Raw genomic sequence first — 15000 nt, 5'->3', positions numbered from 1 at the left:
GACTACACTATACTATACTACACCATACTATACTACACCATACTCTGTTACACTATACAGCACTATACTACACTACAGTACACTATACCATACTATACTACACTATACCATACCATTCTATACTACAGTACACTATACTACACCATACTATACTACACCATACTCTGACACTATACTGCACTATACTACACTACAGTACACTATACCATACTATACTACACTATACCATACCATACTGTACTACAGTGCACTATACAGTACTACACTATACTACAGTACACTACACTGTACTATACTATACTATACTACACCATACTATACTATACCATACTATACTACACTATACTATACTACAGTACACTATACTACAGTACACTATACTATACTACAGTACACTATACTGTACTACACTATACTACAGTACACTATACTATATTACAGTACACTACACTGTACTACACTATACTACAGTACACTATACTATACTACAGTACACTACACTATACTATACTACAGTACACTATACTGTACTACACTATACTACAGTACACTATACTATATTACAGTACACTACACTGTACTACACTATACTACAGTACACTATACTATACTACAGTACACTACACTATACTATACTACAGTACACTATACTGTACTACACTATACTACAGTACACTATACTATATACTACACTCACTTCCAACAAGGCGCTCAAACTACATTTCCAGTTGTTTTCTCACTGGAAACAAAAGAAAGTGTTCGGATGAGAGGCAGAAAGCGAGGGAATGTAAAGGAGGGGTGAAAGTAAGGAGGGATGAGAGTCAGGAGGAGGTGAAAGTAAGGAGGGATGAGAGTCAGGAGGAGGTGAAAGTAAGGAGGGATGAGAGTCAGGAGGAGGTGAAAGTAAGGAGGGATGAGAGTCAGGAGGAGGTGTGGAACTGAAGAGGAAGTTCAGGGACAAAAACAGAACAAAATGTTAAATTACAGCAAAGCTTGTTATTTTGTCCTCGTCACTTCTCCAGACTTCACCTCCACCCTTCTCTTCTTCCACTTCCTGTTTTTTCTTCCCAACACAAACATTATTTATACAAACCATTAAAAATCCCCAGATTTCTGCCTGAAGCCGTAGATCATCTATACATTGTGACGCTACGTTCAAAAAACATCTTCATATTTAAGATATTTATTAAAAAACAAGTACAATTATTATGTGAAACACTTTAAATTCATAATATGATCAGTGGCTCTATCTATCTATATCTATACATCTATCTATCTATCTATCTATCTATCTATATCTATACATCTATCTATCTATCTATCTATCTATCTATCTATCTATCTATATCTATACATCTATCTATCTATCTATCTATATCTATACATCTATCTATCTATCTATATCTATACATCTATCTATCTATCTATCTATCTATCTATATCTATACATCTATCTATCTATCTATCTATCTATCTATATCTATACATCTATCTATCTATCTATCTATATCTATACATCTATCTATCTATCTATCTATCTATCTATCTATCTATATCTATACATCTATCTATCTATCTATCTATATCTATACATCTATCTATCTATCTATCTATCTATCTATCTATATCTATACATCTATCTATCTATCTATCTATCTATCTATATCTATACATCTATCTATCTATATCTATACATCTATCTATCTATCTATCTATCTATCTATCTATATCTATACATCTATCTATCTATCTATCTATCTATCTATACATCTATCTATATCTATACATCTATCTATCTCTCTTTATCTATACATCTATCTATCTATACATCTATCTATACATCTCTCTATCTATCTTTATCTATATCTATCTATCTATCTATCTATCTATCTATCTATCTATCTATCTATATCTATACATCTATCTATATCTATACATCTATCTATCTCTCTTTATCTATACATCTATCTATCTATACATCTCTCTATCTATCTTTATCTATACATCTATCTATCTCTCTTTATCTATACATCTATCTATCTATACATCTATCTATCTCTCTTTATCTATACATCTATCTATCTATCTATCTATCTATCTATCTATCTATCTATCTATATCTATACATCTATCTATCTATCTATCTATCTATCTATCTATCTATATCTATACATCTATCTATCTATCTATCTATATCTATACATCTATCTATCTATCTATATCTATACATCTATCTATCTATCTATCTATCTATCTATATCTATACATCTATCTATCTATCTATCATATCTATATCTATACATCTATCTATCTATCTATCTATCTATCTATCTATATCTATACATCTATCTATCTATCTATCTATCTATCTATCTATCTATCTATCTATATCTATACATCTATCTATATCTATACATCTATCTATCTCTCTTTATCTATACATCTATCTATACATGTCTCTATCTATCTATATCTATCTATCTATCTATCTATCCAGAGTTACAGTTTCAATATGTTACACAATAATATTTCACAATAATAATAAAAACGAGTTGAAGGTGAAAAAAGACACAGATTTACTTCCCTTTTATGTTTTTCTTTATTCAAAGTCTCAGTTCTGTTTTTTTATGTAGAGAAATTATTGCAAATTTAGCAAAAGTAGTTAAAAAAAGAGTGAAAAGTGGCAGAAAGGAAAGATGAAAAACCGCCGACATGATGACATCCTGTCCTTCATGTGAAGCTGAAGTTCTCAACTGCAAAACTTCAACTTCAAAAAGTTTCTCCAAACTTGAAAGGCTTTTCAAAGACAGAAAGAAACTTTACTTTTTGATAAAACGTTGGCAAAAGCGGCTGAAAGTCAATGAGTCGTGTCTCCGGTCGTTTCCTCGCCGCCATGTTGAGACCCGCCGGAAACACAAACTGCCCCCGAGGAACTTTTTGAAAACGCTCTGTCTCTGTGGAACCGGGACTGAATGGATGAAAAAAACCCAAGGAACCCCCGTCTCCTTGACGACGGGTGTGGTGGTACACAGTCCTTCTCCCAGTGTGACGGAGAACAGACGACTGTCCAGATTCACTCACGTCCTGAAACGACGGTTCTACCTGCAGAACATAGAACCAACATGGTTCCAGGAATCTGTGGGAGAAATCTGACAGGAGCCTTGATTGGATGAGCGGGGGAGGGGTGACGGGTGGAGGAGTGACGGGTGGAGGAGTGACGGGTGGAGGGGTGACGGGGTGGGTGGAGGAGTGACGGGGTGATGGGGTGGGTGGAGGAGTGATGGGGTGGGTGGAGGAGTGACGGGAGGGGTGGAGGAGTGACGGGGTGATGGGGTGGGTGGAAGAGTGACGGGGTGGGTGGAGGGGTGGAGGGATGGGTGGAGGAGTGAGTGTGGACGTGGTCCAGGATCAGTGAGCATGGAGCAGGAAGCCAGAGCGGACCTGGTCCCCCTGGTCCCCTGGTCTAGGGTCAGTGGGCCTGGTCCCCCTGGTCCCTGGTCCCCCTGGTCCAGGATCGGTGGGCCTGGTCCCCCTGGTCCCTGGTCCAGGATCAGTGGGCCTGGTCCCCCTGGTCCAGGATCAGTGGACCTGGTCCCCCTGGTCCAGGATCAGTGGGCCTGGTCCCCCTGGTCCCTGGTCTAGGATTAGTGGGCCTGGTCCCCCTGGTCCCTGGTCCAGGATCAGTGGACCTGGTCCCCCTGGTCCAGGATCAGTGGGCGTGCAGCAGGAAGCCAGAGAAGAGGCTGTAGCCCTGCGGTCGTCCTCTCATCCCATGGAAGTCTTTGGTCTCCAGCCAGACCTCCTGGTCTTTGGACACGTAGACCGCCAGGCCGCCGGACGTCACCTGCAGGAGACGGGAGGAGGAGAGAGACAGGAAGTGGAGGAGAGAGACAGGAAGTGGAGGACAGGACGAGAGAAGGCCAGTTTGTATCTTGTGCTTGTCTTCACCTGCGTCCTGGCGTGTCGATGGTCACAGAACTGCGTCAGCAGCTGGTCGTCCAGCTTCATCAGCAGACAGAGACGTTCGTCCAGCGTGGCGTGGAACACCAGGTAGTACGTCCCCGGGACCCGACACCTGCAACCAATTAACACCTTTTTACACATCTGGACGCCGAGGAGGCCGACTTTACACCACGACCTCTTTAGAGTCCCGGTGAAACGTAAGACGCTACTTTACCAAAAAACGATGGTTGGGGTTCTACTTGTAAGGTTCCTCCGACTCTGCCCCACCACTGTTGTCGCATAACAAAGTTATTTGAATTTTGAATCTCCAGCCGACGAAATCAAGGGAATCCTTCTTCTTCCTGGGCCATTGTGGGCGGAGCCTATGTGTGACGTCACAAGTTGTGCAGATCTCGATCTGTTGTGTTTATATCGGCTTGTTTCCTCTTAAATATCCAAGTTTTTACAGTGTTTTGAAGTTCTAGTCGGCGTTTTATGAGCCTTGATGAAAGATTGAGCCTGGAAGAGACCAAAGAGGAGGAAAGGAGCACGGGCGGCGGGAGCTGCTAGCTTGCGCGGCTAGCGTGAGCCGCTAGCTCGGGCAGCTAGTAGACGATGAAGTAATACCTGGACTCGTCTTCAGTGATTCAGTCTTCTAGCTCTTGGACGTGTTGGAACCAGGAAGCCGGTCGTTCTGCCAAAAGTCAGAACTCAAAGCCTCAAAGGTGAAAAGTGGCAGCTGCTGAGGCGAGGAGACGAGGACGAATGGAGGACGAAGCGTCTTCTGCTTCCTCAAACATGTTCCAGACGGGGTCACCGATGGCAGAACCACCTTCTGTGTCTTCTTCATCAATCACTGGGTTTGAAATGACCACGATGATGAAATCTGGTTCAATTCAGCCTCTTCGTGGTCAAAACTCTGATCCTCCATAATGGAAACACAACTTGGGCGTGTGCACAACTCGTGATGTCACTCTGTTATTGTCAGAAGCTCCGCCCAGCAGAGGAAATAGCGCCGTTTATCGGCTATTTTCTCTCAGATTGTCGCGTTTTAACATTTTACCTTCAGCCAGTTTCATAAAAAACGTCCCTAGAAGCGACACCAGAGAGTTCTGGAGGCGGTGCGTCTACCTGAAGCGCCCCGTCTCGACGTTGAAGTCGTCCTGGATGTTGGTGATGACGTTGGTGAAAAGAACGACGCTGTTCCTGTCCGGCCAGGCGTCACTTCCTCTGGCCACACTGAACGCTGCCACCTGCTGGACGCCCCCGCTGCTGCAGGCACAGTGACAGTACTCTGGAGTTACTCTGTACTCTGTACTCTCTCTGTACTCGCTCTGTACTCTGTACTCTGTACTCCCTCTGTACTCTGTACTCTTTCTGTACTCTGTCCTCCCTCAGTAATCTGTACTCTGTACTCTGTACTCCCTCTGTACTCGCTCTGTACTCTGTACTCTGTAGTCTCTCTGTACTCGCTCTGTACTCTGTACTCTGTACTCGCTCTGTACTCTGTACTCTGTAGTCTCTCTGTACTCCCTCTGTAATCTGTACTCCCTCTGTACTCTCTGTACTCTTTCTGTACTCTGTACTCTCTCTGTACTCTGTACTCCCTCAGTAATCTGTACTCCCTCTGTACTCTCTGTACTCCCTCTGTACTCTCTGTACTCTTTCTGTACTCTGTACTCTCTCTGTACTCTGTACTCCCTCAGTAATCTGTACTCCCTCTGTACTCCCTCTGTACTCTGTCCTCCCTCAGTAATCTGTACTCTGTACTCCCTCAGTAATCTGTACTCTGTCCTTCCTCAGTAATCTGTACTCTGTACTCCCTCTGTACTCTGTACTCTGTACTCCCTCAGTAATCTGTACTCTGTACTCTCTCTGTACTCTGTACTCCCTCAGTAATCTGTACTCTGTACTCCCTCTGTACTCTGTACTCCCTATGTAATCTGTACTCTGTACTCTCTCTGTACTCTGTACTCCCTCAGTAATCTGTACTCTGTACTCCCTCTGTACTCTGTACTCCCTATGTAATCTGTACTCTGTACTCTCTCTGTACTCCCTATGTAATCTACTCTGTACTCTCTCTGTACTCTGTACTCCCTCAGTAATCTGTACTCTGTACTCCCTATGTAATCTGTACTCTGTACTCTCTCTGTACTCTGTACTCCCTCAGTAATCTGTACTCTGTACTCCCTATGTAATCTGTACTCTGTACTCCCTCTGTACTCTGTACTCTGTACTCCCTATGTAATCTGTACTCTGTACTCTCTCTGTACTCTGTACTCCCTCAGTAATCTGTACTCTGTACTCCCTCTGTACTCTGTACTCTGTACTCCCTATGTAATCTGTACTCTGTACTCTCTCTGTACTCTGTACTCCCTCAGTAATCTGTACTCTGTACTCCCACTGTACTCTGTACTCTGTACTCCCTATGTAATCTGTACTCTGTACTCTCTCTGTACTCTGTACTCTCTATGTAATCTGTACTCTGTACTCTCTCTGTACTCTGTACTCCCTCTGTACTCTGTACTCTGTACTCCCTATGTAATCTGTACTCTGTACTCTCTGTACTCCCTCAGTAATCTGTACTCTGTTCTCCCTCTGTACCCTGTACTCCCTCAGTAATCTGTACTCTGTACTCTCTCTGTACTCTGTACTCCCTCAGTAATCTGTACTCTGTACTCCCTCTGTACTCTGTACTCTGTATTCCCTATGTAATCTGTACTCTGTACTCTCTCTGTACTCCCTATGTAATCTGTACTCTGTACTCCCTCTGTACTCTGTACTCTGTACTCCCTATGTAATCTGTACTCTGTACTCTCTCTGTACTCTGTACTCCCTCAGTAATCTGTACTCTGTACTCCCTCTGTACTCTGTACTCTGTACTCCCTATGTAATCTGTACTCTGTACTCTCTCTGTACTCTGTACTCCCTCAGTAATCTGTACTCTGTACTCCCTCTGTACTCTGTACTCTGTACTCCCTCTGTAATCTGTACTCTGTACTCTCTCTGTACTCTGTACTCCCTCAGTAATCTGTACTCTGTACTCCCTCAGTAATCTGTACTCTGTACTCCCTATGTAATCTGTACTCTGTACTCTCTCTGTACTCTGTACTCTGTTCTCCCTCTGTACCCTGTACTCCCTCAGTAATCTGTACTCTGTACTCTCTCTGTACTCTGTACTCCCTCAGTAATCTGTACTCTGTACTCCCTCTGTACTCTGTACTCTGTATTCCCTATGTAATCTGTACTCTGTACTCTCTCTGTACTCCCTATGTAATCTGTACTCTGTACTCCCTCTGTACTCTGTACTCTGTACTCCCTATGTAATCTGTACTCTGTACTCTCTCTGTACTCTGTACTCCCTCAGTAATCTGTACTCTGTACTCCCTCTGTACTCTACTCTGTACTCCCTATGTAATCTGTACTCTGTACTCTCTCTGTACTCTGTACTCCCTCAGTAATCTGTACTCTGTACTCCCTCTGTACTCTGTACTCCCTATGTAATCTGTACTCTGTACTCTCTCTGTACTCCCTATGTAATCTACTCTGTACTCTCTCTGTACTCTGTACTCCCTGAGTAATCTGTACTCTGTACTCCCTCTGTAATCTGTACTCTGTACTCTCTCTGTACTCCCTATGTAATCTACTCTGTACTCTCTCTGTACTCTGTACTCCCTCAGTAATCTGTACTCTGTACTCCCTCTGTACTCTGTACTCCCTATGTAATCTGTACTCTGTACTCTCTCTGTACTCCCTATGTAATCTACTCTGTACTCTCTCTGTACTCTGTACTCCCTCAGTAATCTGTACTCTGTTCTCCCTCTGTACTCTGTACTCCCTCAGTAATCTGTACTCTGTACTCCCTCTGTACTCTGTACTCCCTATGTAATCTGTACTCTGTACTCTCTCTGTACTCCCTATGTAATCTACTCTGTACTCTCTCTGTACTCTGTACTCCCTGAGTAATCTGTACTCTGTACTCCCTCTGTAATCTGTACTCTGTACTCCCTCAGTAATCTGTACTCTGTTCTCCCTCTGTACTCTGTACTCCCTCAGTAATCTGTACTCTGTACTCCCTCTGTACTCTGTACTCCCTCTGTAATCTGTACTCTGTACTCTCTCTGTACTCCCTATGTAATCTACTCTGTACTCTCTCTGTACTCCCTCAGTAATCTGTACTCTGTACTCCCTCTGTACTCTGTACTCCCTATGTAATCTGTACTCTGTACTCTCTCTGTACTCCCTATGTAATCTACTCTGTACTCTCTCTGTACTCTGTACTCCCTCAGTAATCTGTACTCTGTTCTCCCTCTGTACTCTGTACTCCCTCAGTAATCTGTACTCTGTACTCCCTCTGTACTCTGTACTCCCTATGTAATCTGTACTCTGTACTCTCTCTGTACTCCCTATGTAATCTACTCTGTACTCTCTCTGTACTCTGTACTCCCTGAGTAATCTGTACTCTGTACTCCCTCTGTAATCTGTACTCTGTACTCCCTCTGTACTCTGTACTCCCTCTGTAATCTGTACTCTGTACTCTCTCTGTACCCCCTATGTAATCTACTCTGTACTCTCTCTGTACTCTGTACTCCCTCAGTAATCTGTACTCTGTACTCCCTCAGTACTCTGTCAGAAGTGTTGGAGGGTGACGAGGCACCACAGAAGAAGAGAGCAGTCAGGAGGGTGACGAGGCACCACAGAAGAAGAGAGCAGTCAGGAGGGCGATGATGGAATCAATGTGGGCGTCGGCTTCCTACCCGGAGTCTCCTGGTTCTCCTGGAGCTCCGCCCACTCCTGGACCTCCAGCTCCTCCATGCTCTCCACTGGGCCCTCGCTTCCCGGGATACCCCACCATCCCCGGCTCGCCCGTCTCCCCCTTCTGGGGGCCGGCGGCACTGCGGCTCTCTGCGCCTGCCGAGGCGGTGAGTTACACATGTTTCAGTAATGTGATTACTTTCACAGCGCTACTCTCGAGTCTGTTTGTGTTCACCTGGTTCTCCTTTCTGTCCTTGTCCTCCGTCACGACCGTCTCTACCGGGAAGCCCGGGGATCCCTGAGCACACACACACACACATGAATAAACACACACACACACACACACACACACACACACGAATAAACACACACACACACACACACACATGAATAAACACACATGAATAAACACACACACACACACACACACACATGAATAAACACACATGAATAAACACACACACACAGTCACACACACACACATGAATAAACACACACGAATAAACACACACACGCACACACATGAATAAACACACACGAATAAACACACACACACACACACATGAATAAACACACACACACACACACATGAATAAACACACACACACACACACACACACACACACACGAATAAACACACACACACACACACACACATGAATAAACACACATGAATAAACACACACACACACACACACACACATGAATAAACACACATGAATAAACACACACACACAGTCACACACACACACATGAATAAACACACACGAATAAACACACACACGCACACACATGAATAAACACACACGAATAAACACACACACACACACACATGAATAAACACACACACACACACACATGAATAAACACACATGAATAAACACACATGACTAAACACACACACACACACCTGGAATCCCGGGCATCCCTGATGCTGGACAGGTTTCCATGGCAACCAGTGGAGGGGTCGCCAATGAGAGCAGAGCGCCAATGATGAAAACATAAAGGTGGGTCATGGTGGAAAGACTGATGGAGGGATGAGGAGGAGGAGGAGGAGATGTGAGGCGGGAGGGAGAGGAGGACGAGGAGGAAAGAAGAAGAAGATCAAACATGACGAACAAATAGAAAAGAAAACTGAATTTTCAAACGTTTTCACAACTTCAAACACTTTTAACATAATAAAGTCCAGATTAACTTGATTAAAAGTGAAGCAGGTATTTTTTAAATGTATTAACTAAATGAAATAATGAAGTATGAATAGAACAAACTGACCTGACGGAGCAGAACGAGGGCTGAAGAGCAGTGAAGCTGAACGGGAAGCGTGGAGCTGATCAGTGTGAACTTCTGCTTTCCTGAGGGGGGGGGGGGGGGGGAGTAATCTGATTACACGTGACTCATTTCAAATTAACTAACTTTTCTGATTACTTGTTTTTAAAAGTAATTAGGTTTGATTACAAGTAACTTTTTAGCTACTTTCAGCAGCTGCCGACCCCCCTACAGACCGGGACAGACTTGGACTGACTGGGACAGACTGGGACTGACTGGGACTGACTGGGACTGGCCGAGACCGACTAGGACCGACCAGGACAGACTGGGACCGGCCGAGACCGACTAAGACTGACCGGGACAGACTGGTACCGGCCGAGACTGACTAGGACTGACCGGAACAGACTGGGACCGGCCGAGACCGACCGGGACAGACCAGGACTGACTGGGACCGGCCAAGACTGACTGGGACAGACTGGGACCGGCCGAGACCGACTAGGACTGACTGGGACAGACCAGGACCGACTGGGACCGGCCGAGACTGACTGGGACAGACTGGGACCGGACGAGACTGACTAGGACAGACTGGGACCGGCCGAGACTGACTAGGACTGACCAGGACAGACTGGGACCGGCCGAGACCGACTAGGACTGACTGGGACAGACCAGGACAGACTGGGACCGGCCGAGACCGACTAGGACAGACTGGGACCAGCCGAGACTGACTAGGACTGACCGGGAAAGACTGGGACCGGCCGAGACTGACTAGGACTGACTGGGACCGACCGGGACAGACTGGGACTGGCCGAGACCGACTAGGACTGACTGGGACAGACCAGGACAGACTGGGACCGGCCGAGACCGACTAGGACCGACCGGGACAGACTGGGACCGGCCGAGACCGACTAGGACTGACTGGGACAGACCGGGACTTACCAGGAGAGACCGGGACAGACCAGGACCGCCCGGGACAGACTGGGCCCGGCCGAGACTGACTAGGACTGACTGGGACCGACCGGGACAGACTGGGACCGGCCGAGACCGACTAGGACCGACCGGGACAGACTGGGACCGGCCGAGACCGACTAGGACTGACTGGGACAGACCGGGACTTACCAGGAGAGACCGGGACAGACCAGGACCGCCCGGGACAGACTGGGCCCGGCCGAGACTGACTAGGACTGACTGGGACCGACCGGGACAGACTGGGACCGGCCGAGACCGACTAGGACTGACTGGGACAGACCGGGACAGACTGGGACCGGCCGAGACCGCCTAGGACCGACCGGGACAGACTGGGACCGGCCGAGACTGACTAGGACTGACTGGGACCGACCGGGACAGACTGGGACTGGCCGAGACCGACTAGGACTGACTGGGACAGACCAGGACAGACTGGGACCGGCCGAGACCGACTAGGACAGACTGGGACCGGCCGAGACCGACTAGGACTGACTGGGACAGACTGGGACTTACCAGGAGAGACCGGGACAGACCAGGACCGACCGGGACAGACTGGGACCGGCCGAGACTGACTAGGACTGACTGGGACAGGCTGGGACCGACCGGGACCGGCCGAGACCGACTAGGACTGACTGGGACAGACCGGGACAGACTGGGATAGACCGGGACAGGCCGAGACCGACTAGGACTGACTGGGACAGGCCGGGACAGACTGGGACCGACCGGGACAGACTGGGACTGGCCGAGACTGACTAGGACTGACTGGGACAGGCTGGGACAGACCAGGACCGACCGGGACAGACTGGGACTGGCCGAGACTGACTAGGACTGACTGGGACAGGGCGGGACAGACCGGGACTTACCAGGAGAGACCGGGACAGACTGGGATAGACCAGGACTGACCGGGACAGGCCAGGACAGACCAGGTTTGGAAGACGTGACCTCGTTGGTCGTGCAAAAGCCGAGTCAGCAGTAAAAATGTCCACAACAGAGACGTTAGAGGAAGTTTCAGGTCAGCAAGTGGACAAATTGGTCAAATTTACCAGAAAGAGCAGAAAAGAGAAGTTCAAGAAACCAAACAAAGTTTCTCTTCCTGTTGTGAAGTTGTCCTGAAAACGTGCCAGCTGTCCTCACCGTCCTCACCGTCCTCATCGTCCTCACCGTCCTCCTTCATCTCAACGTTCATGAGCCTCCAGAGGGTGAACGGGGGGCTCAAAATGTCCACCATGTCCCTGAAGCTCAATGTGTCCACCATGTCCCTGAAGCTCAATGTGTCCACCATGTCCCTGAAGCTCAATGTGTCCACCATGTCCCTGAAGCTCAAAATGTCCATCATGTCCCTGAAGCTCAAAATGTCCACCATGTCCCTGAAGCTCAATGTGTCCAGCATGTCCCTGAAGCTCAAAATGTCCACCATGTCCCTGAAGCTCAATGTGTCCACCATGTCCCTGAAGCTAAACGTGTCCACTGCCTATAGACCTGTCAAGAAAGACATTTGTCTCCCTGTTTGTGTCCTGTGATGTCCTGTGATGGACTTTGATGGACTGTGATAGACAGCTCACCTGCCCAGGTGTAACCTAACTTCACTCAGTCCGCTGGCATCAGTTGAATGAAGTGGTGTAAAGGATGATGGATGGATGGATGGATGATGGATGGATGATGGATGGATGATGGATGGATGAATGGATGGATGATGGATGGATGATGGATGGATGGATGAATGGATGGATGATGGATGGATGGATGGATGGATGATGGATGGATGGATGGATGAATGGATGGATGATGGATGGATGGATGGATGGATGATGGATGATGGATGGATGGAACATGTGTCCCCTGGTATGTAAAGTTCTCCAGAAAAAAAAAGAAGAAAATCATGCAGAGGTTTTTTTTTTTTTACTTGTTTAATATGAAGTAAACAGGCCCAGTTCACACGACAACCAATACCAGCGCTTCGCTTTAGGGGCTCCGTTTCCATGACAACGGCATTCCGATCCACTGCATCTGGAGGTGGAAACGACTCCTCCACGGTGTGATTCCCCTCGGAGCCTGCAGGAGGCGACGGAGCGCTGCTCCTCCCCCAGACTCCAGTAAACCAACATGGCCGACCCGTCATGGCGGTGGTTTCCCAGTTTTTACCCTCCATCGTGAACGCGACACCTTTATCGGAACAGCCCAGGTGTTGTCACGGGAATCGTTGTCGTGGAAACGGGGCCTCAGCAAGAAAAGGGACTTGGAAGGAGTGACATGAAGATGGATCATATTTCATAATATGGAAACGTTTGAAAGTGTCAGACGGGACCGGAGAAGAGCAGGAAGCCGTTGAAGATGATCTGTTTGTCCCGGACGTCCCGGGCGTCTTTGTCCGTCTGCTGGTCCCGGAAGGACTCCAGCCACACCCTCTGGCCGGCGGCCAGCTGCAGCACCACGCCGCCGGACAGCACCTGAAAGCAGCGCCGCTCGCCGTCAGACCGGCGGGGTGGAGGACCGCCGGTCCTCCACCCGCCGGTCCTCCACCCCGCCGGTCCTCCACCCGCCGCCACGTTTCACCACTCACCTGGTCGGAGTTGGCGTTGTAGTCGCAGAAGCCCGGCTTCTGGTCCAGAGCCTCGCTGGCGATCCGCAGGCAGAGACTGACCTGGGGAACATGGAGGTTCTGGTTCATCACTGGTTAGTCAGGTCCGTGTGGAGGTTCTGGTTCATCACTGGTTAGTCAGGTCTGTGTGGAGGTTCTGGTTCATCACTGGTTAGTCAGGACTGTGTGGAGGTTCTGGTTCATCACTGGTTAGTCAGGTCCGTGTGGAGGTTCTGGTTCATCACTGGTTAGTCAGGTCTGTGTGGAGGTTCTGGTTCATCACTGGTTAGTCAGGACTGTGTGGAGGTTCTGGTTCATCACTGGTTAGTCAGGTCTGTGTGGAGGTTCTGGTTCATCACTGGTTAGTCAGGACTGTGTGGAGGTTCTGGTTCATCACTGGTTAGTCAGGTCTGTGTGGAGGTTCTGGTTCATCACTGGTTAGTCAGGACTGTGTGGAGGTTCTGGTTCATCACTGGTTGAGCAGGACTGTGTGGAGGTTCTGGTTCATCACTGGTTAGTCAGGACTGTGTGGAGGTTCTGGTTCATCACTGGTTATGTCAGGTCTGTGTGGAGGTTCTGGTTCATCACTGGTTAGTCAGGTCTGTGTGGAGGTTCTGGTTCATCACTGGTTAGTCAGGACTGTGTGGAGGTTCTGGTTCATCACTAGTTAGTCAGGACTGTGTGGAGGTTCTGGTTCATCACTGGTTAGTCAGGTCTGTGTGGAGGTTCTGGTTCATCACTGGTTAGTCAGGTCTGTGTGGAGGTTCTGGTTCATCACTGGTTAGTCAGGTCCGTGTGGAGGTTCTGGTTCATCACTGGTTAGTCAGGTCTGTGTGGAGGTTCTGGTTCATCACTGGTTAGTCAGGACTGTGTGGAGGTTCTGGTTCATCACTGGTTAGTCAGGTCCGTGTGGAGGTTCTGGTTCATCACTGGTTAGTCAGGTCTGTGTGGAGGTTCTGGTTCATCACTGGTTAGTCAGGACTGTGTGGAGGTTCTGGTTCATCACTGGTTAGTCAGGTCCGTGTGGAGGTTCTGGTTCATCACTGGTTAGTCAGGTCTGTGTGGAGGTTCTGGTTCATCACTGGTTAGTCAGGACTGTGTGGAGGTTCTGGTTCATCACTGGTTAGTCAGGTCTGTGTGGAGGTTCTGGTTCATCACTGGTTAGTCAGGACTGTGTGGAGGTTCTGGTTCATCACTGGTTAGTCAGGTCTGTGTGGAGGTTCTGGTTCATCACTGGTTAGTCAGGACTGTGTGGAGGTTCTGGTTCATCACTGGTTGAGCAGGACTGTGTGGAGGTTCTGGTTCATCACTGGTTAGTCAGGACTGTGTGGAGGTTCTGGTTCATCACTGGTTATGTCAGGTCTGTGTGGAGGTTCTGGTTCATCACTGGTTAGTCAGGTCTGTGTGGAGGTTCTGGTTCATCACTGGTTAGTCAGGACTGTGTGGAGGTTCTGGTTCATCACTAGTTAGTCAGGACTGTGTGGAGGTTCTGGTTC

General features: G+C 47.6%; 2 protein-coding genes across 4 annotated transcripts in view; both read right to left on the bottom strand.

Moving 5' to 3' along the window:
• Positions 1-2622: 2622 nt before the first annotated feature.
• On the bottom strand, positions 2623-9984 carry c1qc (complement component 1, q subcomponent, C chain). 3 transcript variants are annotated; one of them, XM_080495005.1, is made up of 8 exons: positions 9970-9984; positions 9608-9723; positions 8933-8995; positions 8700-8853; positions 5074-5214; positions 3949-4075; positions 3690-3844; positions 2623-3588 (listed from the first exon to the last, which is right to left on the bottom strand). In XM_080495005.1, the coding sequence occupies exons 2-7, from the start codon at positions 9711-9713 to the stop codon at positions 3710-3712; spliced, it is 726 nt and encodes a 241-aa protein (XP_080351131.1). In that variant the 5' UTR covers positions 9714-9723; positions 9970-9984; the 3' UTR covers positions 2623-3588; positions 3690-3709. The 3 variants fall into 3 exon arrangements, 2 of the variants coding, with proteins under 2 accessions (XP_080351131.1, XP_080351130.1); XR_013936595.1 differs by having other exon boundaries at positions 3426-3441; positions 3589-3844; XM_080495004.1 differs by having other exon boundaries at positions 2623-3844.
• Positions 9985-12834: 2850 nt separating this feature from the next.
• c1qa (complement component 1, q subcomponent, A chain) overlaps positions 12835-15000 on the bottom strand; it is a 5610-nt gene continuing 3444 nt past the window's right edge. Inside the window, exons 5-6 of the mRNA XM_080495002.1 lie at positions 13487-13567; positions 12835-13373 (exon numbers count right to left, since the gene is read on the bottom strand). Coding sequence (XP_080351128.1) covers positions 13221-13373; positions 13487-13567 — 234 coding nt within the window. The 3' untranslated portion in view covers positions 12835-13220. The remainder of the gene's footprint in view (positions 13374-13486; positions 13568-15000) is intronic.

This window comes from Blennius ocellaris (assembly GCF_963422515.1).
Source record: "Blennius ocellaris genome assembly, chromosome: 4".
NCBI classification, from domain to species: domain Eukaryota; kingdom Metazoa; phylum Chordata; class Actinopteri; order Blenniiformes; family Blenniidae; genus Blennius; species Blennius ocellaris.
Note: the sequence above shows the minus strand (reverse complement) of the source record. Positions and strands in the feature narration are given on the sequence as shown.

Bases quoted from the DNA above. Each gene is read 5' to 3' on its own strand.
- c1qc (XM_080495004.1), bottom strand. From the start codon at position 9,713: ATGACCCACCTTTATGTTTTCATCATTGGCGCTCTGCTCTCATTGGCG. The intron at 8,996-9,607 runs GTGTGTGTGTGT...GTGTGTGCTCAG, and splicing joins AGGGATGCCCGGGATTCCAG to GGATCCCCGGGCTTCCCGGT. The intron at 8,854-8,932 runs GTGAACACAAAC...CCGCCTCGGCAG, and splicing joins AGGACAGAAAGGAGAACCAG to GCGCAGAGAGCCGCAGTGCC.